At 36.5% G+C, this 24,999-nt stretch overlaps 1 protein-coding gene across 5 annotated transcripts in view; it reads left to right on the forward strand.

The window, feature by feature from the left end:
* The window catches only part of NIPBL (NIPBL cohesin loading factor), a 158,846-nt gene that overhangs the window by 43,963 nt on the left and 89,884 nt on the right, over window positions 1-24,999 (forward strand). For all 5 annotated transcript variants that reach the window (XM_082337167.1, XM_082337165.1, XM_082337166.1 and 2 more), the window contains exons 2-7: window positions 9,972-10,115; window positions 12,874-13,039; window positions 14,214-14,344; window positions 21,002-21,101; window positions 22,640-22,791; window positions 23,833-23,993. In XM_082337167.1, the coding sequence (XP_082193293.1) occupies window positions 10,052-10,115; window positions 12,874-13,039; window positions 14,214-14,344; window positions 21,002-21,101; window positions 22,640-22,791; window positions 23,833-23,993 (774 nt within the window). In that variant the 5' untranslated portion in view covers window positions 9,972-10,051. The remainder of the gene's footprint in view (window positions 1-9,971; window positions 10,116-12,873; window positions 13,040-14,213; window positions 14,345-21,001; window positions 21,102-22,639; window positions 22,792-23,832; window positions 23,994-24,999) is intronic.

Genomic DNA, 24,999 nt, shown 5'->3' on the forward strand with positions numbered 1-24,999 from the left:
GAATAGTGAAGACTTTGTTGCATCCACTAATCACATAGGAAAAAATGCCTCTGTCATTATGGATATTTCTAATTTTGTTTAAAAAGACCATTCCAGTTGGAGATGTTGGGATATCCGTCTCTTTTTGCAAGATGCGTTTAAAAAGTCTCTGGTGGTTTGTGTTGGGTTTCAGTTTTTGTTTGTTATTCTTCTTACAGTAAAAGGGATTTTTTTTTTTTTTTTAAATACAACTATTCAGTGTACATGTCAAGTCTCTTCAAGCAAGTAACTTAGTTTCTGCCTTCTGTCAAAGTAATACATTAATAGGATTAAAAGCCAAAAGTAAAACCTACAACATGGAATAGCTTTTGGAAACAAGCAAACTTAAGTGTAGACTTAATTCTTTGCAGAATTTAGTGCAATTTCTGGATTACTGATGCTCTTTTACCTTGTGATGACTTTTTTTTAGCTGTGTGTACTCTTGGTGTGTGGTTATGTGTTAATTGTAACTTAGTTGGTCTAAAGAGGTTAATGTGGTGAACTTCAGGGAAATTTTTTGCTTTGTTACTGTCAATGTCAAGATTAGAAATGTTAGATGCAACTTTCCTTGGGGCCTTTGTAATCTAAAAGTGTCACTACTTTTTCCTTCAAATGAAAATGGAGAAAATGCCTACTTTTAGAGGAGGAGTTGAAAAAACAGAATATTCTGCACCTGTTGAAAATACTAATTTTGTTAATATAATGGATTGTTTACACTTTTCTTTTTGGAATAGGGAGCCTCAGATTTTGGGAGATACTTTCTTCCTCAGTTTAATAAAATATGTTGTCTAAATGGTTGAATTGTCTTGGATTTATTTTGTTGGAGGGCAAGTCAGGTAGTTATATGCCAGGTATAATAAAGATTACTGTTAAAGAAAATAAAATATGTAGTCAGTTTGAGTATATCTATTTAAAAAAAAAAAAAAATTATTACACACACACCCCCCCCCCCCCCCCACTAGTTTCTGGGCAACCTGATCTCGGTGTCCCTGCTTGAGCAGGAGGTTGGACAAGATAACCCCCAGAGGTCACTTTCCACCTCAACCATTCTGTGATTTTTGGGAGAAAAATAGTGAGATATACAAAATCATGGATGCATGAGCACAGTAGTAGTCCTCTATTCCTTCCTCCCCCTCAAAGGGTGGCGTGGAGGGGGAAGGGAGAAGGGAAAATGAGTATATGCAATGTCTTTGGTATTTGTTGCCATGGTCTCTTTACCTCATTGGTACTAAAAGGCATTGTTAAGTGCAGTGTAGGGTAGTTGCAGTGTTAGCTTGATGGTAATTTTTAGTTCTGTCAAATTTAAAGTGACTTGTTTTCTGCTGTTGTGTGTGTTGCATACTGAAAAGGAGAGCTCTGCAGAAATATCTGCATGGGCAGGCTACATTTTATGGAGGAATGGGATTAATACATAAATCATGGACACGAGGAAAATGATAAGCAGTTGGGGTAGGAGAAAGGCAGGTCAGGAAACAGTAAGTTTGTGTGTTGTGCCTTTACTCAGCTAAAAGCTGTGTTCGTAAAAGTTTTGGGAAGTGTAACTGTCTTCCTTTCTACTCATTTGTCTTTGTGCTGTCCACTGAGTCAGCAGAAGCCCTATTCCATAAGAGGACAGGAATCCCAGTTGTAGTTTCTGATTGCATGTATCTAAACTCATTCTGTCATCTTCCTCAGTCTCTATACGTGCACACGCATGTATGCATGCCCACCTGTTTGAGGAACTGAAAGCTGTAGCTTTCTAACTCTGTGACTCAGCCTCATCCTTGGGAATTGTGAAAGACAGCTGGTGAAACATAGACCTGAAGGAGCAGAAAAAAACCAGACTAGAATACAAAGACATGAAATTTAAAAAAACAAATCTTGGATGTGGGAAAAAGGTCAGCAAAGGATAACTTGTTTGGTTGGTAATCACATTAGTTTCATAGACTGTTCTGTAAGCTCTTTGGCTTTCTTTGTCTCCTCTAGCCTTGTGCCTTCTGGAATTGCTGTGGAAGGAGGAGGTACCCATTATAGAAGGGCTGTGTTCTGTGTTTTTCAAAATAGTCTGCAAATGAAGTGAAATTTTTAGCACAGTTCCTCAGTGGGAAAGTTTCTCAGCTTTTTGTGGCATGGATTATGATACTGCTTTGCTCTTTAAACTCAAAGTAAAATCTACTATTGATCGCCCACAGTCTAATCTCTCTATGTGACTGGGAGTGCTTTCACTTGGTCTCCAGTGGTATGCCTTGGTTTTGACATTGTTCTCCCTCTAGATTGACATCTTGAAATGACATAGTGAATCTTCTGTTTTCTTTTATTTGTTCTACCCACTTTTGTTCTGATGGGCAAGTTTGTACCAGAAGTTATGACAGAAAATTACAATGTGAAACTTAGAATTTTCCCTATTTCTTGGAAAAACAAAATTGAAGCTAGTTCACAGATGTATTATTTGTGTTCAGCTGAACTATTTCAAGATGTATGCCTGACTTTGTCCAAATAATTAGAAACAAAGGGATTACTCAAACCTTGTCTACATAACGACACTTAAGGCTTTTAACGTAAATTAACAGGAGGAATTAAAGTGGTTTAGTTGAGCTACATTAAACATTTGAGTTTATATTCTCTTTCAGAATTAGTGGATTGAATTCAGTTGTTTTTATTTTACTGTAAAATTAAGTTGCATTGAGTGAACTCTAGAAAGTATGAAGAAAATTTCCAAACTGGTTTGAGGTAGTTAAGCCTGTTAAAGAAAAAAAAAATCAGACGTGTGTTGTAGGAAATTTCTATGCATAAGGAGATTTTCTTCAAAGTAGTGTTCTTCATTGTACTTGTTTTATACTAACTGGGTCATGGTAGTCCTATTCACACAAATATTTACCTTTTGTTTCGCTCCAGATTATTACTTCTGTAAGTATACTTTCACTGTTGACAGCTATTCTGTGTTTCTTTGTATTGCTGCAGTACCCAGTGGAGGTGAGCTGAGAATGTTTAACATGGACAGGTGAAACATTAAAAATCCCCAAGCTTTTTTATGCATGGCCATCGTAATTTTGAGATTCCACATGATGGTTATTGATGGAATGTTTGTTTATGCTGTGACATTGGTAACTTTGGAAAATTTGAATGCTGTATGTTAGTTTAACCTGGTAGAAATGTGTGGGCCTCTGCATTAGGGGGCATCTTTCCTTGAATCCACAGACCTCTCATACCATGTATGCTTCCACCACCTTTACTGGGGTTTCTCTTGCCATTTACTGCGGTGTCACTGTCACTGCTATCACATGGGCAGCAGAGGCATCAGTGTCATTGTTATCGAACAGAACAGCTGAGACCAAAGGAATGTGGCAGTAGCCACAGAGGAAGAAGCTGGTTGCTCTAAAATTTTTTTCTAAAGGTTGCTTTATATTCAGAAATAACTTACAATTGGCCCAGTACACTACTTTTCACTATGGTTTCTTTCTTACAGTGGTTGTAGTTTGTAATGATTTGAGCACCTGCTATTGGAATAGTTTTAGAAAAACACATTATACTGATATTGGTTTAGAAATTGTACTAGGTAATTGTTATCTCAAACTTTTTAATTTTTCACTTGCTTTGTCAGCATCCCTGATTCTGGTGGCTTATCGCTTTATGAAACAAACATACAGGTTTCACTAGTACATGCTTCTGGGATTTCTGTATCTGTATTTTCAAACTTCATTTTTTTGTAGCCAGTATTGTGGAAGGTGAAACTATTCTGTACATACTGTGAACTTCCTGGTTTTATAAATGCTGATGTGTTTTCATGGGCTTTTGTTGTTAATAATAAGTATTCTGGGTTTCTGACACCCCCACCCCCTACCCCCCTTTCTTGTCACCGCCCCCCACATGCTGCAGCCACCCCCACCCTTTGGTTGTTCAGGTTAGATTCCTATCAGGTGGCTTCATAGTTTCTTGTATTACTATTTTAACCTTAGATAGCTGCATCAGTGATTAATTACTATTCACTTCCAATACTGACTACTTCTGAGACTGAATTAGTGTTAAGGTGCTTTATATTGTGAATGTGTATGCTTCCCCCACCCCCCAGGTATTTAAGTTTTAGACTATATTTTGGCAGGCGTATTTCCTTCCCTAGTATTTTTTGCAGTATTTTTGAAAGCATTTAGTTCTGGAAACTTACTGTCATTGTATCAAACTGTAGCTCTGGTATGGAAACCAGAAATCTGCCCTCTTGTGGGTAAATCTGTATGATGTACCTCAGTCACGGTATCTTATTTGAATGAGAAGTAGAGGATATTCATTCATTATCTTTCTGCCTCTCTCCCTCATTCTTTGAGTGATGGTTTGTTTTGTTTTTTTTTTTTTAAGGACAGTTTATGGGCTGATAACTAGGAGAGATTCATGTAGTAACTAACAAGAAGTAGTTTATTGCAATATGTGGAAGTTTAAAACTGGCTATGAGGTAAGGCTTCTTAAATTTCTAATAGCATGTTTGCTGATTTAAAAGAAAAGTCAAGTCCACTGCTCACCTAAATTATAAAATAGCTAATACGTGAGTTGTACTGGTTTACTCCGAGTATGCAGCTGCAGAAGTAAACTTTGATCATGGTGCTGCAGTTACATCAGTACGATGCTACTCAACGTATAAGAAATGAAAACCACTTTTTAAAGTATTTTGATTCTAAATAAAGATTTCATAATCTAAAATAAATAATACTTAACTGTATTTAAAGTATTCTATTTAATAGAATGCTTTTAAAAAAGAAGAATAGAGACCTGATACCATAGCCCTTCTTTAAAATTTAATTTTAATCCACCTAATTTTGTCTTTAATCTTCTTCTCAGAAATATATTAGGTCAGTCATATAGATGTTATTTTTTAAATCCAGAGATATAATAAGTTAAAGAATACCCTGGAGTATGCGGAGTGAAACATTTAAACGTACATAGGAAATTTCTGAAGCTTGAGATTAGTTACTTATCTTTGCATTACTATGGAGCCTGTGTATTCAACTGCACTGTTGTGATTTAACCCCAGCTGGCAATGTAAGCACCACCCAGCCGCTCGCTCACTCCCCCCAGTGGGGTGGGGGAGAGAATCAGAAGGGTAAAAGTGAGAAAACTCGTGGGTTGAGACAAAGACAGTTTAATAGGTAAAGCAAAAGCTGCATGCACAAGCAAAGCGAAACAAGGGATTCATTCACTGCTTCCCATCGGCAGGCAGGTGTTCAGCCATCTCCAGGAAAGCAGGGCTCCATCACGTGTAATTGTTCCTTGGGAAGACAAGACGCCATCACTCTGAACATCCCCCCACTTCCTTCTTCTTCCCCCAACTTTATATGCTGAGCATGACGTCACATGGTGTGGAATGGCCTTGTGGTCAGTTGGGGTCAGCTGTCCCAGCTGTGTCCCCTCCCAGCTTCTTGTGCACCCCCAGCCTGCTCGCTGGTGGGGTGGGGTGAGAAGCAGAAAAGGCCTTGACTCTGTGTAAGCACCATTCAGCAATAACAAAAACATCCCTGTGTTATCAACACTGTTTCCAGCACAAATCCAAAACAGAGCCCCATGCTAGCTACTATAAAGAAAATTAACTCTGTCCTACCCAAAACCAGCACATGCACGTAAACAGATTTTTCCCTTTATTTTGTTTTCCACTGTTCTCATGCATGCACATAGCTCAACTGTGGAAGAACTGATATTTTTGTTAAGGAGACAAGAATGTTTTTCAACCAAGAGGAATGTTTCATAAATGCAGAGCTTGAACCTTTGTATGGTAACCAGTGGTCAGAGTCCTCTTGTCATTTCATTGATAGTCAGATGCTGCAATATCTGAAAAAATACAACTGCAGTTTTTTTCTTTTTTCTTCGATTTTTTTGAGGGGTAATTTTTTGTTTCTTTGTTTGCTTGGGTTAGGGGTTTTTTTCCCTTCCCTGCTTGTAGTCTATCTTCACTGGACAATAATTGTCTCTTTACCTAAATTGTTCACAACTTACTTTCATACTCTCTTCTTCCCTTAATTTTACCCATGCCTGTCCATTCTTTCTAAAGAGATTTTTTTTTTTCTTTCTGTTAGTTTTCTACTCTGCCATTAATCAGGTACTTTGGTGAGAAATGCAGAATATATAGAGATAAGAGTTGTAGAGAGGATCCACATGACACAGCCCAAAGCTTGTGCCACTGAAGGGAGTCAGTATTTTTCATGTCTGTGTTATGAACTATTTTACCAACGACATACTTACTTTCTACTTAAAAAAAAAAAAAAAAAAAAAAAAAATGCAACAACCCACAACGTTTTAGATTTAACATTTTGATACAAATTTTCTTTGGAATATTAATTTGCAGTAAAGGAGAACGTACATAATTGACAAAAAAATGGGAAGAAGATAACATACGGCAGTAGCACTTTAAATATGTACTTATTATCCATAGCATAAACTTTTAAAATATTACTTTCCTTACTGGCTTGGCTTGGCTTCACTTTATTATTGTGTGTTATGATGATAGCTTTTTCATATATTATTCTCAATATATGCTGCCATTTCACTGTCTTCCTTTCACTGAGGGATTCTTTGCATCACTTCCTTTGTGCACTGTAGCTTCTTCCTCTGTGAAATGTCTTTTACAATATCCGTTGTTTCTTACAAAGAATCAAGAGCCTAAATACATATATATGGAATATGCAAGACCTCATTTGCATATATGTAAACTGAATTTCTACTTTTCTGTTTGAACTGCTACACTATACTCTGATGCATTGTTTAAAAGTTTTTCTATGCAGCAGTTCTTTGATTTCCTGAATTCAGCAAATATAACTAACAGTTTCATTTTTTCAGTCTAGAGGTAGAAATGCTGTACTACTGGTAATGGCTACTGTACAAAGCTGATAATGTAAAATTTTCTAAATATTGAAAAATGTGGATTCTTCTTGACTAATTGTGAGCTGCTACAATGTAGTACTTTTAACTCTTGTTACAGTTGGGGAATGGAAAAAAAAAACAAAACCACAACAAAACATGTCTGTCTATCCAGCCATTAATTGTTGCATGCTGTTCTGATGTTTTCTATGAAAGAATCTATCTCATCTTGAGCTGTCAATTTTTGTCCCCTAGCTGCTTGGTATTTTAGTTCCTTAAATGAGTGAGTTTTCTAGTGTTCTCAGCAACATCAAATTTGAGTTCTGGTTTCACCGGATCTCAGTCTCTAGTTCTGGAATTGAATCCCACCTTGTTTGCCAGTTTTATAGCAGACACAATTTTGCTCTCAACACAACAGATGTAACATTTGGACCCAGATATTCTTGGTTTCTTCACATTGTGTTTGTTGTATAAACTAATCCCATCACTTAATCCCATCAGTCTTTCTGTCTTTTGTTTACTCTCATCTGTTTACTCACATCGTCATACTTACAAAAACTTCCTAGTGTAAGAAACAGACTTCTTGAATTGCAGTGCTTAGTTCCCAGCCAGTGCAGGCAACCGCATCCTGTCCTTTCTGTAACATCTGTATGATCCATCTTTATAGTAATGGTGTTGCTTATCTCTACCAGTCCTAATGGAAGGCTGTTCCAGAAAGTGGCAACTCTGACAGTGAGAAGCTCTGTTCTGATTTTCTTCCTGCTTGCATTCATGCCGCCGTTTGTTTTTGTGTTAGCATTGCCCTGTAGCATTCTTCCTTTGTAACCTTCTTTGACTGCTTTAGAGAGAGCAACCACATCCCCTCTTAACTTTCGTTTTGTTAGCTAAACAAACCAACCCTCTTTACTCTCCTCTTACAAAGAAAGTTTACTCTTCCGCTGACCATCCTAGCTCACTGCACTTGCTCGACTCTCGGGTCTGGATCTTGCCAGTTCAGGTTTCTTATCGTGTGTCTGTGGAGAAGGTTTCTAATTTAAGTGGCTGGGATGGAGGAATTTTTCCTATTGAATATCTGTATAATTTAATTATTGTGGCAGTAAAATACCAAGAAAGAACTTGAATTAGTAGTGACAGCCTCTGATGCTTACAACTTTCCCAGGTGATCAGGAGGGGAAAGTGAACAGTTTTTGTTTTGTTTTGTTTTGTTTTTCCTTGGTTTTTCGTTGTTTCTCTGTTATGTACAGGATTTGCAATAATACTGAATAGTGACATGGCCTTAGTCAGCTTTGATGCAGTTTCATTCAGGAGAGAAGACAGGACCTTTCTCTTGTACATATAATTTATGTGTGAAAGGTGTTCTTCAGTTTCTTTAATTACTAACCTTTCAGTGAAAACTTACATTCTAAAAGTGTTGGATCCTGTGGGTTTGCTGTTGCAAACTCATTGTGGGAAAAGTTAGATCCTCTCTCCTTTTTTTTTTTTTCTTTTTTTTTTTTTTTTAAATTGCTTATTTATGGAACTAAGAAACCACTGAAATTCTGTATCGAGTAGTGTTTGAAACTGCTCTGGGTGTTTGAAGTCTGTTTTCTTCTGGATTAAAAAAAAAACGAACACAACAACGCACACAGAATATCTATCTGTAGCAGTTTCCTTAACTAGATTTCTGTACCTGTAATGTACTATATTTTTAATAAACAAATGTAATTTAGTGGTGGCAATGAGGCTGTGGCAGGTGCAGCAAAGGAAGTCGATGTATTGTCAGTTCTGTTTAACCTCAATGTTGGTATTTTTTTTCAAATAATTCATTTGTGTATAGACAGGGAAACTTTGAAAAGTTGACTTCAATGGTTCCTGAAGACTTTGAGCAGGAAGAAGACTTATAACATTTGGTTTCCTTGTCTTGCTTGGAATCTGCATGTATTTATTAACAGTGGTGTCCTACATATTGCCATTGGTGTGGCATAAGAAAGAATGAGATAAAAATTACTAAGGAGATGATAGTGATCTTTTGGGTTGTATGTATTGTGTATGTAATTCTCAAAAATGTTGACTTGTAAAGTAAGTGTAAGAAAATCATGATTTCAGCATCTTCAGTAGATAACATAAATGCATACAGAAGAAGTAATTTTACTATTTCCCTAACTGTTAACAAAGGTGCCTGTCTATAATACGTAACCACATATATATCAAATTCCTTTCCATTAATTTATTTGGCTTGTCTTCAGAAAATACCATGTTCAATTTCTGTCATTTCATTAGTTTAATAGTAGATTGTAATATGTGATCTTTGTAAATTTTTGTTGTTTTGGAACTGCAGTTGAAATTATTGCGATGACCTTTTTTTTGTTTGGGTTTCTTTTTTTTTTAGCAGTGTGGACTTCATTACAGTTAGGATCTTTATAGTTAGTGAAAACTGAGTGAACAAATTCCTTTTTCAGTAGTTGAATATAAACTGTGCTATTTTACAGGAAATGAGCTAGTTCAGTGGTGGCTAAACCTCTTCTTTTTATGGAGGGGGTGATACAGTTTCTGGTAGTAGCTTGACCACACAGTGTTTAATGTTAAAGAGTTATTTTTAGATCAATTTCGAAATAACTACTACTTTTAAAATATACTATGATCTTGTATTTGTCACTTTGTTTACTCCTTGATTTTTGCATCTGTAGACACTCCTCCTGGTTTTGCTAGCCTCTTCTTTTATAAAAAATATCTCCTTCTGCAAAACTGGGAAGCAAATATAGCAGCTGATTATTTAAACTGGTTATTCATTAAGTGCTGTCCACTGCAGTATGAACTAACAGAAGTTTTGTTACCTATTTTTGAGTTGGTACTGTATAACCTGAGCAAATTTTCTTTGGATTGCCTTATCTTTCATCTTTTTTGGTGAAGGGCTCTGCTTCTGAGACCAGAAGCTTGCCTTTTGGTTGCTTAATACTATTTGATGTTTTAAATCTACATTGTTCTACCCACTTGTGACAAAATTTACTTAGTATGCAGCTGAGGATATGATCTGTGTTTCATTTATGTTACTGAATTTAAAATTCTAAAAAAGTAAACTGAAAATTTTCATTTGGTTTTGTTCTTTTTTTCTTTTTTTTTTCTTTTCTTTTCTTTTCTTTTTTTTTTTTTTTTTTTAGTGCTTGGGAGATGGGAAGTAATGATAGCTGGCACCTGAACTAAAATATCTGTATAGGCACTACTATCCCAGAACTTCAGGATGAATGGGGATATGCCTCATGTTCCCATCACTACTCTTGCAGGGATTGCTAGTCTTACAGACCGTAAGTATTCTTCTTTTTCTTGTCTTTGCTATGCTGTTTTCTACCTCTTTGGTAAATACCTGCATTTTTGAAATACTAAAAATAGTTTTATTTTAAAAGTTCTTAAAGGTAAATCTGTTCAAAATCAGATTTGGTATAAAAAATGTTAATTTTGTCATTGCTTGAATTTTAAGAATCTGTTCAAATAAGACATGCTAATTTAAACATGGAATGAAATTAAATGTAGGTTAAAAAAACCCTTAAGGAAACCTGGAACAAAATATAGGAATTCATTGTTTGGAATATCATTCAGTAGCGTATCTGGGTACCCCACAAGTAAGGGAAAACATATAAATGATAAAATACTTCTCTAAAACATACATCTCATCGTCTTCACTAAAAAGAGCGAGAGAGGGACAGAGAGAATTAGACTGATGCTCAACTAACTAAAGCGAGTTGTGGAATATGCAGAATATACTTGAAACCTAGTTCTTTAGTTTTGGACAAGGTACAAAAAAAGTTGCTCTAATAGGTGCAAAGAATGGTTGCTAGAATGGAAATAAGCAACTGAACCTATGAGTCTTCTTAGCGGTTCAGCCTACAAAAGGAGCAGATGAGGTATGTGTATTGTCTTTAAATATGTCAGGAAGACAAAATGCAAGGAAAGGAAAAGAGCTATTTCCATTAAAAGCTGATACTGGCACAAAACCAAATAGTTACAATGTGACCAAAAATAAATTTCTAGTGAAAACCAAGAGGAGATTTATTATTCCTGTAATGGTGTCCTAGAACAACCACTGCAATAAGAGCAGTTGGGACAAAAATGCATCTTGTTTATAAAGTGTAAGAAAGAGTGTGTAGCACAGTTGTCTGTGAGGATAATTGGACTCAGTGACCAGCGTGCTTCTTCTGAGCTCGTGTTTTTATTATCATACTGTTGAAATTTGGAGACTTTCCAAGAGACACTGAAAGTATATACCCAGCAATTGAATTTAATTGCCTACAGTAAAAAAAGCAGATGTATTGGAAGAAAAAAACCCACTTCATTTCTTTCTGATATTCTGAAATATCAAATTGGAAGATGCTGCTTATGTATTTAGATGTGTATATATGTATCATTATCTATGTCTAGTAATGGACCATCAGGATGCAAATAATACATTTCTGGGCTATGGGCAATTTTCCAGCATTAAGTATTTGCAGGTAAGGTTCTAAAGAAAGTCAGAATACTTAACTGGTAGAAGTCACTGGCCAGACGCTTGGTGCAAGACTTTCTTGAATCACTGAACTACCTTTGGTGGGATAAGCCCTTGTGTTAGGTGCATTTGCTTCTTTATCTGTCTTATTTATCTGATGTTTAGAAACTCAGGGGCAGCTGAAAGAGAGATGCTTTTAACTGTTTCACCTTACTTTTCTCTGTGTGAAAATAAGGAACTGGAATGGGCAAGACCTGCTGCCCTAAAAACAGGGAGGACAGGATGACTAGAGGCAGTAGAGTAGGCTAGTTAACTAGTTGAAATTATACTGTTTTAATAAATATGTTTTGCTGATCTTGCTAATTTTTCCAAATTTCTGGCACATTCACGGTAATCTGATGCAAGTAATGAAAGCTAGCTATTTTATTATATTATACACTTCTATTTGAATTGCAACTTATTTCTAAATGCAGTAATGATATACATTATATATCGGGAAAAATACTGGAATTCCCTCTCTCCTTTTTCAAAATAAAGAATTTCAAAGTATAAAAGAGCTGAAAGAGTATATTTCACTGAAGCTGTTTTTTCTGAAACTGTTCCTAGTGGTTCAGTTAAAACTTTTATCTCAGAGCTGTAATCAGCCTGGGAACTTGAAGTTAGAGTCAGCTTGTTTTCGTGGACCCATGAAAGTGACGTTTCTACGTAGCTAGCTTTTTGGCCTCTCTGGCTTACTCCTCTCTTGTCTGTGTAGCTCTGCCAATCATCTGGTCAAGGCTTCTTATATGGTACGCTTCCTTGTTATGCCTGTAGACCTAAGAATGTCCTCTGAAAGTATAGTGTGCTCGTTTATAATCTGATTGAAATACTGTGATGGGTGTTTTCATTAGATCTTTTTACCAAGATTTGTGAATAGGTATATTGACTGAATTGACATTTTAGTGATCATATCAACCAACAATACTAGCCTTTTCTTGAGAAGATGACTTATGTAGAAATAAATATAACAGGAGAAGAATAAATGGAGAATTTAATTAGTGGCTTAAATTGGTTGTTGGGTTTTTTGCTTTTTTGGTGGGTTGGGTTATTTTGTTTGTTTGTTTTTTAATCTGCCTTGATGATACAAAGTGGGAACACTAATTAAATACGAAGATCAGAGTAGAAAACTTGAAGTATATGCTCAATGCACTTACAGTACTGCACGCATTTTGCATTTCCTTCCTTTATCAATGCTTTTGGCTCCAAGAGAAAGCTGCCATAATGTATTTAATAACTTAATATTCTGGGATGTTTAAAAGTATGATTTTATTCATAATACTTGCCTTAGCACAGTTAAATATTTACAATAATACAGTAATATAACTTGCGAATTTGACTGCATTACTTTGTTTAAAACAGAGTCCAGCCTTTGTGCGTGTGTGTGTGTGTTCATGATTAAAAAAAAAAATCCAGAAATCTTCCCTATATTTTAAAAGTTGTCAAGTTTTCTGTCTTAATTAGTTGAGGGAGTAAGAATGTGTCCATATTTGTATGCTTGTGTTTCATGAAATAGTTCTGAACTCCTTTCTGTTTTCTGGTAACAGTTTTGAACCAGCTGCCTCTTCCATCACCTTTACCTGCTACAACAACAAAAAGCTTGCTTTTCAATGGACGGATAGCTGAAGAAGTGAACTGCCTTCTGGCTTGCAGGGATGAAAATCTGGTTTCACAGCTCGTCCATAGTCTCAATCAGGTGTCAACAGATCACATGTATGTATATTGAACTTCAACTATATCAGATCGCTATCCTTGTTCCTTGAAATCAAAATTAACTGGATTGAGAAGGTTGTTTGTGAGAATCTGAAAATTAGAACATGCAGGTTTTTTATTAGGCTTGCTTAGCAGATGACTGCTATAAAAGAGTCAAATGTTTCAGTCAGTCGGAATGTTAATAATTGTCCGGCAGCCCTTATGCATAACTGTGGGGGTTATATTATAGATTTGCTGCTTATTCCATTCTTGCTAGTTAGGAGTGCAGACTTCGTGGTGTTGATTGTGCAATACTCATTTGTGTTCCACTTTGGTTAATAATGCACATACACAAATTATATACCCAGCATTACACAAAAAGAAAATTTTTTGAGACATCTATGTAAGACCCATGTCAATTCTGATTAGGTATTGAACTTAGAATTCTAAGACCTGAACCAGCAAGTATGCTAATATATTCTCTTTTTATTAATTTTTTTCCCCCTTTTTTTTTTCTTTTTTCAATTTTCTGCTGGTGCCCTTTGAATTGTCTTATGTTGACAAGGCTGTCTTTTTTCTACATGTTCCAATCAATTGTTTTGATCAAATGGAGGTAGGTTTTAAAAGTCCTCAAAGCAGACAGTAAGTGAAAGCATGGATGCATTTATAGAAAATCCATTACATTTTTTTTTTTATGGTTCAGAGGGAATCGTGTGATGTCAAAGACACGCCAGTTTCCATTTTTAAACTAAAAGATTCTCAAAGCATTGGGCTGCAACCTGAATGTCATACATTCATGCATATGTTATTTTCACTCCTACAATAATAGTTTCTTGATATTATGCCAAAGAGTTCTTTTATGAAGAAGATCACAATATAAAAGTGGGCATAAGAAACTTTTTATAATAGTCTGAAACTGACAGCCATGTATATATAAGTGCTTAGTAACAGAAAATAATTTTGAAGACTAGTGGGAATACCTCTTCTGCCATTCCTTAAAGAAGAGAGGAAAAAATAATAGAGGCAGGGAACAGTGCTTTGCAGACTTGTTTTTTTCTATATTTTAACAGTAAACTGTCTTCTTTCATTTTGGTTTTGTTTTTTTGTTTTTTTGTTTTTTATTTTACTTGACTCATAGTTTCTTATAATTTGAAAATGCATTTGCCTCTTTATTTGCTTACTTCCACAATTCCAGAGAGTTGAAAGATAACCTTGGCAGTGATGATCCAGAGGGAGATATACCAGTCTTGCTGCAGGCTATCCTGGCAAGGAATCCTAATGTTTTCAGGGAGAAAAGCATGCAAAACAGATACGGGGTACAAAGCGGTAAGGATTTTTGATTATTTATTGATTGTATTTTATATTGTTCTGTAAGTTTAGGGGGCTGATACTAACCACAAATATCTATAGAGCACAACTGTGGTATTTATGCTTTACCTTGTATTTGATGGTGAGATAAAGCTATGTACCTTTACATTGGCTAAGAGCCAGTATTAGAATAAGCATGGAAATAAACTCTACCAGGTATTTTTGTGAAAAATGTTTAATTTCACTACAAAGTTTAATCTCAAGGATGAGTGATTGGATTTTATTTTGAAAATATTTTGGTTTAATTTTCTTATGGCTAGGTTCATCTATTTGTCTTAGTAAATAACTGAAGTTGGAAAAATATGCTGTGATCTTACTGAAAATCTGTACAATTACAGCGTATCATTGCAGTGGTAGTTCTTAATAGTTCTAGGGTAAGCAATAAGGTTGAATGAACCATACTTAACAGATCCTCCCTGCCATTCCTTGTCTCAGCAATTTGTGATGCCCTACAGATTTTACTCTTTTGACAGCTAATTCTCTTCTGAGGTGTAGTGGGATATGCTGCTGGATAGCAAAGGTGAAGAAGGAGAGAGACCAAGCAAAGGATTAATTGGACAGATTCTAGTTGTAGATCTGGAGACTTGCACCTGAAGTATGTTCTCTCAATACCAAACTAAGAAATGAGTAGAAGCATTTCCAGAGTTTCTGCAGTGTGAGGATAAAGCTTTGCTAGCCCTGTAGAGATATAGATGGAAGTGTTTCTGGAGTCCACAGGGGATAGGAGGTGTAGGGTGTTTTTGGAGGGAAAAAAATAATAAAATGATATTATTAGGCTTGTTCACCTAGGCTAGTGAGTAAAAAGCCATACAATATTTGAAAAGAACTTGCTAAGGACAGAACAAGTAATGTTCCTTGAAAGAAGGCAGAAATTTCCTGGAATGAAAATGTGAAAAGCAGTGCTAAATACCTGTAAGTTCATTGATACTTATATCCTGAAATTTAAGCTCTGAACAGTCTCCAGATCCTGTGTTTAGTGGTAGCTGTGGCAAGGTATGATTTCACCAGCTGTGGGAAGAGCTGTGACTGTCCTGCCAGTTTGCAGGGTGGTCGCATAAAGAACATACCCTTGAATTAGAGTTTTCCACCAGTTTTGTACAGTAAAATAATCTTTTGCCAGTGCAAAAGGGAGACATCATTTTTGAAATTATCTGTTCCAGCAGAAGCTTTTGAAAGAAAGAAGACAAAGCTAGTTAATTTCTAATTTTCACTAGTTCTGTGCTTCACAGGGAGAAACACTTTAGCAGCTTGATTCAATAGGTTAAGAATAATCCTTAATGAAATAAAAACACCTCTATCTTTAGTAAATGTGCTTTGGCCTATACTTGAAGGAAGGTATTAGTACAGAATAAAAAATAATTCCATATGAAACTGAAAAGAATAGTAGATGTTATTTAAGTAAAGTTAATAAAGTGGTTTCAGAGAACCAGAAGAGATCAGACTTTAAAACAACCTTGAATATTTGATTTTGTTTTATATAATTCTGAATACTTGTATGAATGCAAGCATTGCAATATAAGTGTAAAATCTGAAAACTGGTAAGAAAGGGGGAAGAGGGGAAAAGCATAGCTGTAGGCAAAGTATTTTTAGAGGAAGAAGGCCCTGGAATGAATGTTTGGAAAAACTAGGTGAAGCATGACTTTATTTTCAATGGAAAAAGGCTACACTCTTACCTGGAAATACATGGATCTTTAAGCTAGATGCTAGCAAATTGTGGTAGCCTTATTACCTGTTACTATGTCCCATTCAGATTTCCAAGGCCAAAGGAGGCTATACTGATGTGTTGGGGCAGCAAAGGTTGGGTTTTCGTCTGCTTTCTGAACAGATATTGTAATCTCTGTAAAGTCATGATTTGTAGAACGGTTGTGGGTTTGGTAGAGATCTTACATAATGCGTTTTGCCAGCTATAAGACTGAAATTTAAGCTCTTTTCTAGTACTTCAAATTTATCTCTTCTGCTTTTCCTACTGTCTTCCTTCTGAATATTGTCCTCCTGCCATCTGTTGAGGCCAGCATGCGGTAAAGTCAGCACTGGGTACTGTGACCCAGTATTTGTAATACTCACAATTGAGAAGGAACGAAGGCAGCAGGTCCCCCTGTCTATTTACTCAGCCTGGGATGGGTCTGTGCACCATGATCCCTTGAGTGTCAGTTCCAGCATTAGCATAGACAGAGGGAACTCAAATTCATTTCTCCTAGCCTTCATTTCTGATGCAAGAACAGGAGGATCACTTGGCTAAAGAATTACATTAAACATGGAATAAAATTCTTGGTTCAGTACAGTTTGTCAGGAAATAAAGGCATCTTCAGAAAGCTAAACACTATGTTTTGAATTCTTGTGAATGTAAGGTAAAGCACAAGCAGAATTCTGTGCTGATGTGTTTTCCCAATTTCATATTGATCTGTAGTTCAACACTAAGTTTAGAGCAAGAATTGGTTTTAGTTATGACAAACAAATAGTGAAAGAAGGGTGTATTATGTGGACACTTCTTTTCCTTTGTGTCCTGTGTGGGCACCCCCCATTTTTCCCATTGCTGCCATATTTCGTTTCAGGTAACGTAGCAGCAATGCTCAAACTCTTATTCCCTGTCTTTAGATAACAGTCACATTGTTGAAACAGTCTTCATAGAGCTTAGATTTTTAGATTACTTTTTTAGTTAGATTTTTCAGACTGTTTTCTATTACCAGGTTGCCTGAACAGACAGAGTCACATCACCATGTGGCATCCAGCCTAACTTTGTACGAGGGCAAAATGTTAATTTTATTTTAGACCTTTTTAATCAGATGACATAGAAAGTTCTGGGTGCCATTGTGCAACTACATCTGTCTTGCATCTTACAGTGTATGAGTGAAGTGGATTTCTTTATAATTATTTATTTAAAATAAAGATATTATTTAGATTAAATTTTCATAGTAATTTTTTCTCTCTCCCTCAATGCTTTGGCTTTGTTTTTCAGCAGATGAGTGTTGGAAGATCAGCTAAAATAGTATATTGCAATAGGTTAGTATTCATAGCATCACTTAGGGTTCAGAAAGGACTTTTGGACAGGCTGGATCGTTGGGCCGGGGCCAACTGTATGAGGTTCAGCAAGGCTCAGTGCCGGGTCCTGCACTTGGGTCACAACAACCCCAGGCAACGCTACAGGCTGGGGGAGGAGTGGCTGCAGAGCTGCCTGGCAGAAAAGGACCTGGGGGTGTTGGTTGACAGCCGCCTGAACATGAGCCAGCAGTGTGCCCAGGTGGCCAAGAGGGCCAATGGCATCCTGGCTTGTATCAGGAATAGCGTGGCCAGCAGGACCAGGGAGGTGAGAGTGCCCCTGTACTTGGCACTGGTGAGGCCGCACCTCGAGTACTGTGTTCAGTTCTGGGCCCCTCCCTACAAGAAGGACATGGAGGTGCTGGAGCGTGTCCAGAGAAGGGCAGTGAAGCTGGTGAAGGGTCTGGAGCACAAGTGTTATGAGGAGCAGCTGAGGGAGCTGGGGTTGTTTAGCCTGGAGGAGGCTGAGGGGAGACCTTATTGCTCTCTACAACTGCCTGACAGGAGGTTGTAGCGAGGTGGGGGTCGGTCTCTTCTCCCTAGTAACAAGTGATAGGATGAGAGGAAATGGCCTCAAGTTGTGCCAGCAGAGGGTTAGATTGGATATCAGGAAAAATTTCTTCATGGAGAGAGTGGTTAGGCATTGGAGCAGACTGCCCAGGGAAGTGGTGTGATCACAGTCCCTAGAAGTGTTCAAAAAACCTGTGGATGTGGTGCTCAGGGACATGGTTTAGAGGTGGGCCTGGCGGTTAGGTTAACAGTTGGGCTCGATGATCTCAGAAGTCTTTTCCAACCTTAATGATTCTATGACTTAATATTCACTTTAAGCTATTTATCAGAACTTGTGAATTTTGGGGGATTAAAATCTTATTTGTCTTTCCATTTGAATTTTTTTTCATTTATACAAGAATTCAATTGCACATGTGCCTGTAAAAGGGAAGAACTTTGCAGATGTACGTGTTCAATAAGCGTGTATATTTAACTGAAAAATCACCTGTTGGTGAGCAGTCCTAGCTTAAGCATACATGATGCTGTCATACAGTTTAATCATACAAGACTTTTTCTGTGACCATGAGCTGCATTTTTATGTAGTGCATTCTTTGGCATTTAGTAGGAATGCTAAAATGGATTCATGCGTATCACTTTTTTCAAAAAAAAAAAAATTATAATCAAGGCTGGGGTATGTGTTAAGGAAACACATTCTAGCAATGTTACTACTAGGATGATGTTTTCTCAAGCCTGAACACTACCAACATTCAAAATTAAGGTTGCATTTAAAAGAAATTCTTAAGTATTTAAGGTATGGAAATGCACAGTGGGGCCATAAATCTGCTGCCTAGTGATATGACAACAATGTAAAAAATGTACAAGAAGATATTTTAGTGCTAATGGCCTGAGACTAATTTCAACTCCATTTTAGACTAAACGTTTGGAACTTATTTTTACTTCTTTCTCATTACATCATTATCAGGCTGTTATCTGCCTGGAAACTTTGGAGGCACTGGGTTTTTTTGTTGTTGTTGTTTGGTTGTTTTTTGTTTTGTTTTTGTTGGTTTTGTTTTTTGTTTGTGTTTTTTTTTTTCTTTTTTCTTTTAAGTTACCTAAATTGTGCCTCCCATGTCCCACCCCTGCTTCAACAAGAGAGAAGTGAAAGCTGTCCATCAAAGAATACTTTTAGGGTTTTTTTAAAAAGCGTTAAAAATGGGTTCATTTGTGTGTTTCCTGTCATTCTTTTAAACCAAAACCCACCACATCTGTGGTTCAAAACATGTTGTAAATTTAGGGAGGAGAAAATAAATAGATGTATTTTTGAAGTATTGTAAAAGTGCAGTCTGTGCTTTAAGCATAAAATGAAACTTCGTCTGTATAGTTCATGCTCACATGGGCACATTCTGTCAGCTTTCTGTACATGAATGTTAAGGGTTAGTAGTCTGACTAAAATACTGTACCTAGCTGCGTCGAGAGTGGCAGTGAGAGGTGAGCAGGCAAGAGGCAGGCCGGGCCTGCCTCCAGCACAAAACCCTCACTTACCTCTATGCAAGGCAACCAGTGTCCATTTAAACAAATTTTGCAGGAGTTGAGGAGTTCCGTTCTGTTACTCGGAACTATGATATGTCCTCTGTATTGTAGTATGGAGGACTCTGATTTTTTTTTTTTTTTTTCCCCTCAGCAGAATACGGGACTTTCACTCCTGCTGTGGGCTAGTTCTCATGTGCTAATGTACTTGGAATGCAGCACTTCACACCTACCGGGAGGTAGTAACGGCTGCATTCCTGGGGGATTATCACATCTCTTCTCTGCTGGGGAGAGGGGAAGAGAAAAGAGGGCGACAGAGAGGATTTCTGAAACAAGTTTTGCTTGTGTGAATATTGCAGTAATTAAAATCAGTGATAGCAATTGAAGGATTGACTGCTCCCAAACACTCTGGATTGGGGACTTCTGTCAGCTTTCTGTCTAACCTTTGGTTTAATATATTTGTACTACTGATGTGCTTTTACCCATGGCTGTGGATCACTTGCTGTGGCTTCCGAAGCTGCAGTGTGCATGTGAATTCTGACACTGTTCTAGCCGCAAGACATTCAATTCTGTCATTAAAATAACTTAAAATTCACTTAAGTTTCTGTGCTTCTGCATCACTTCACCTTTCAGTGGCGTGCTGTTGTTACGAAATTCTTTATACCTATATAGAAGAGAGGAAAGAAAAGATTCCTTTAAATTCTCCTTAATAAGATGCGAGATAGAATAGAATAGAATAGAATATTTCATTTGTAGGGGACCTACAATAATCATCTAGTCCAAATGCCTGACCACTTCAGGGGTAACCAAAAGTTCAAGCAAATTATTAATGCCATTGTACAAATGCCTCTTAAATTGGTTAGTTTCAAGCATATTGGTACTTGTGGCTTGCCAGCTAGTACAACTCCTCAATCTCCAAAGCATGACTATGGGGATCTACAGGCTGTGGGAGCCCACAGTTGGCACATTGGTTCTGCTTTGCAGTTGAAATATTTCAGCACCTTCTTTGATAACATTCCTTATAAGTGTAGGGGAGGTGGAATAGAAAGCGTTTGTCCCTGGGTGGAAAGGAACCAGTAAGGCATTATGGGAGTTGTGAGAATGTCTTACAGCACTCAGCCCAAGGTGATTATTTGCTGTACTTGCTCTAAAAATGGGAGATAAGTTTTCTGTGTTCTTCTGACTTGTGAAATTTCCAAATCTTTTACTTATTCGCACAATGAGTACTGTACACACCAGCCTGGGGTGTGGAATATATGTCCTGTTACAAAATGTTTCTATTTACTAGATTTTGGCTTGGGGAGCTCTAAGGAACAGAGGAAGGAACTACTGTTAATATTTATAACTGAATTAACACTGCTTTAGGGAACACTTATGTCATGATGTAAAATGGACATCATGCATGGAATCATGCAGTTCTAATGTTTTCTAACAGTTGTGGGTAGATGATGTTAATGTCTGTGAAGTTTATAATCTCTTTGTATATAATAATTTCTGAAATGATAGACTTCATTGCTTAAAAAGGAAACGTGTAAAGTAATGCTGCTATCTTCTTTTTAATAGGGATGATGATGTCGCAGTTTAATATTTCTCAGAATTCCATGCGTGGTAGTCCTGCATCTTCCAATTATCAACAAACCACTATCTCACATAGCCCTTCCAGGTAACACTTTCTTTTGAATGGGGTGGGAGGGGCAGTAAACTGCAAATTCTTCCTACAATGACAGTCAATTCTTGTTGCAAGTATGTGAGTGGAAGGTGATCGATGTCATGACAAATTTTGCATTTGTCTGACAGCAAGGTGAGTTTCTTCAGCTGGCAAAAAAAAAATCTTTCTGTCAGTGAATTAATCCTTGTATTCTAAGGATTAGTCATGATTCTCCGCTCTCTCTCCCTCCCATAATTTTGGCAAACTTTTTCCCTCCTTAAGGAGTCTCCCTGCCTCCTGCCACCCCTCTAGTAGTTAACGGAGTACTGCTGTAACAGTTATACAAAAGGCTGCTCAGAGGAGGATAGGCCCAGTAGTTAGGCCAGTCTTCCACCAGCATCCTCGTCAACTTTCTGGTTCTTTTTTTAAATGTTTGAGTGCTGGCAAGTAGCATGTACCTATAATCCACGCCTTTATTAGTATAATAAAGTACTCTGGACTAGGGGAAAGAGTTCTGCACGTAGTTTCAACCCAGTTGCTGGGCTTTAACAGGTTTAATCTTCAGTTATTAGATATCATTATTAAAATAAATTTATTTCACATTTCACTTCAAGTTACTGTAATTGTTTTGGCAAATGAAATGCTCTGTATCTGTACAAAAACCAGTACACTTCTTTACTTTTATATATAAAAAGGATATTGAAGAAGGTTTTTTTTGAATTGTGAATATTACAATGAATATTACAAAGTCTTCTTGAAATCCTTGCAAAATCCTTGTGTTAAATACTTTGCTATTTCTTTCTATGAAAGCTTACCTTCATAGAGTTGCTGTCTGGAACTGGGGGTTGTGAAAGCGTGTAATGTACTTTCTGAAGTATTTATTTGGTTTATTTTTATTTTGAAAAGCTCATATAAGAATGTAAGTTATAATGTGCATGTATTATTGTCACAAGTCTATGTTATTTTTACAGCTTCTTATCTGTAGGATCAGTGTAAGATAAAGTCAGTGAAAGAATAAGTTGTATTCAGTGGACTTGGGTCAGACCCTACCTAAATGCCTGTCACATTCCTATATTTTGGCACTATAGTTCTATTGGATGAAGTTCTTTGAAGTCTTGCTGGAAAAATCATATTTAGAGTAGATGGCTCCTTGTTAATCCTAGTGACCTAGTTGTTAATTAAAACTTAGCTGTCACTTTCATTCAAACTTCTAGGACTAGCTTTCGGAAATTGCAGATCTTAGTTTAGTTTATTTGATTTAGTTTATTTGTGTCATTGTTTGCTTTCCCTAGGTGGGGGTCTTATGAATGGTTTTTATTCTATTCTTTACTTTTACTAATGCAGTACCTAAGCTGTGACTCTTAAGTAATAATTGAAGTCAGGAACGTATTGACAGCTTAAAACACTGCTTTTGAGGGAGACTCTTGTCTCCCTCAAAAGAATTTTGTATCTTAAAAAAGTTGTAATTTTCTGAATATATAATATTCCAAACAAAATAATAAATTTGTCTAAATTTGTTTTCCCAACTTCTAAAAACTTTATTTTCTTTTTAGCCGGTTTGTGCCACCACAGACAAGCTCTGCTAACAGATTTTTGGCACAACAAAACAGTCCAGTGCCTAGTCCATATGCTCCTCAAAGCCCTGCAGGATACATGCCATATTCACATCCTCCAAGTTATACACCACATCCTCAGATGCAGCAAGGTAAGTCTTTGATGTTTGTTTTATTCTGCTATCTCACGTCAGCTTTACCTTCCTATGCCTACTTCACGGCTCTCCAATTTCTTTGAAGGAGTCACACACTTAATGCAAATCTTTGAGTTGGAAGGTATGATTAAGCTTTGCTTTCTTGACTATACAGAGTATATACTTTATTTAAAAAAACTAAAAGGGAAGAAGAAAAGGTAAAGCACATGTTGCTGTTGCATTGCTCCCCTATGTACACCCATTTTGCATAGTTGTCATATATACAAGACAATAGAAAAAATCAAAAGAAACCAAAAACTTTTATTTGTTAGCTATGACCATCATTTATCTGTACCAGTGAAAACCTTGTTTTTGCCAATGTAGCATAAGTTTTGCTGCCAGCTTATTTAGCCTTACCAAACCTTTGTAGTGTTAACTAGACTAATTCCAAATTGGCTAGAATTGTGCTCAATGTATGCAGTAACTGGCAAAGATGACCTTCAGAATGAATGGATTTCTTTGTTCTTCCCTTTTCTAAAAACAATCTTGAACAACATGAACACTCTTAAATATCTTGGCATTTTTTTGTTGGTAAGTAGAATTCTCATTGGATTCTTTTAAATAATTTGTTCTTAAAGTTTAGCATTGTGCTTAGAATATATATAGCTGTTCTGTATTTAATGTTGTATGTCTCATGAACACCTTGGAAGTTACTAAAGGCAGTGAATACAAATTATATAGAGGAAACCAAAGTTTTCTGTAACCAGTAAGAATATGATACTGACTGTAATTAGGATAGACGTGGAGAGAAACTTGGCTAATCTGTACTTGGAATTTATGTTTTAAATCCTCTTGAAAATTAAAATCTTAGATATCTAATTTTATTCAAGGTATTTGTGGAAAAGGATTCAATCAAAAAGTTGGATTCTAGTTCAGATTCCAGACCTCTTGCATCCAATTCATTAATATCCACTATTATGGTGTTTTCTCTGAAACTTTTTAAGAGTTAACACGTGTGCGAATATATCAGTATAGTTACTCATATTTTTTGTATTTCAGCTTCAGTATCCAGTCCCATTGTCACAGGTGGGATCAGGAATCTCCATGAAAATAAAGTTTCAAGTCAGTTGTCGGGAAATTCAGCTAATCATCATGCTGATAATTCTAGACATGGCTCAAATGAAGACTACCTACAGATGGTGCACAGACTAAGTAGTGATGTATGTTACCTAAATCAGTTTGTTATGGTAAAGCAAATATTGACTGTGATAAAGCAAGTATGAGTTCAACTGGCTTAGAATTCAGACATTTTGCTCTGTTGTTGTTGATGTGTAAAATCACTGAAAGCATATTTCAATTTCAGATGTGTACACTTAACCATGCAACTTTGATGTGTGAGATTGATTTTTTTCTAGATCTCTCTTTCCTTTGGAACCATTTGTAACACTCATTCTGATGAAATTAGGAAAAGTAAAAAATCTTCACATAATCTCGTATGTGAGTTTATTTTAAAGAAATGATAGAGTGTCTCTAATATTAGTGTAGCAATATGTTGATGCAAACAATACTAGATTCTAAGTAGGTATATAGTTAACTTGTCTCTCTGAAGGTCCACACAACTGTCAATTAGACTTGACATATTTCAATAACCTATTGGGTAATGTAGTAGTGTTGTCAAAGTCAAGAATTCCTATGGACATTTTTTCTTTCTGGTCTATTACATGCTTTTATGGCCTGGTTTCTTTGTAAGAAGTTTTCCTGTAATGACTTTATTTCACGTGGGAGAAATGCCTTCTGAAATCTTGAATCTAAAGAAAGAAAAAAAACCAAAACAAACTAACATTCTCCCACATTTTTTTTTGAACTACTGATTAATTTTCTTCTTAATGAGCACCTCAACCTGTGGATGAATCTTGTTGGAATTCTTGTTTACAAGTTTGGCATACAATCTCTTAACTGCTCTTAAGGGGAGAACCCTTAGTTTCAATTTTATTTTTTCATCAAAACCTGGTGGCAAGCAGGCCTCTGTTTGTTTGGTTTTTTGGTTTAGGGGTTTTGGGTTTTTTTTGTGTGATTGTATGTGTGTTTTATTTAGCTTACAAAAACTGTGGGCAACTCTTGTCTTCCTAAACTAGCTTGTAGGAGCAAAAAAGTGCTGTGTTCAACAAATGTACTGTTAATACCAGGCTCCCTAAATGCTTTGCCAGGATTAATACAGTAAAACTC

Source organism: Platalea leucorodia (genome assembly GCF_965183815.1).
Source record: "Platalea leucorodia genome assembly, chromosome: Z".
NCBI classification, from domain to species: domain Eukaryota; kingdom Metazoa; phylum Chordata; class Aves; order Pelecaniformes; family Threskiornithidae; genus Platalea; species Platalea leucorodia.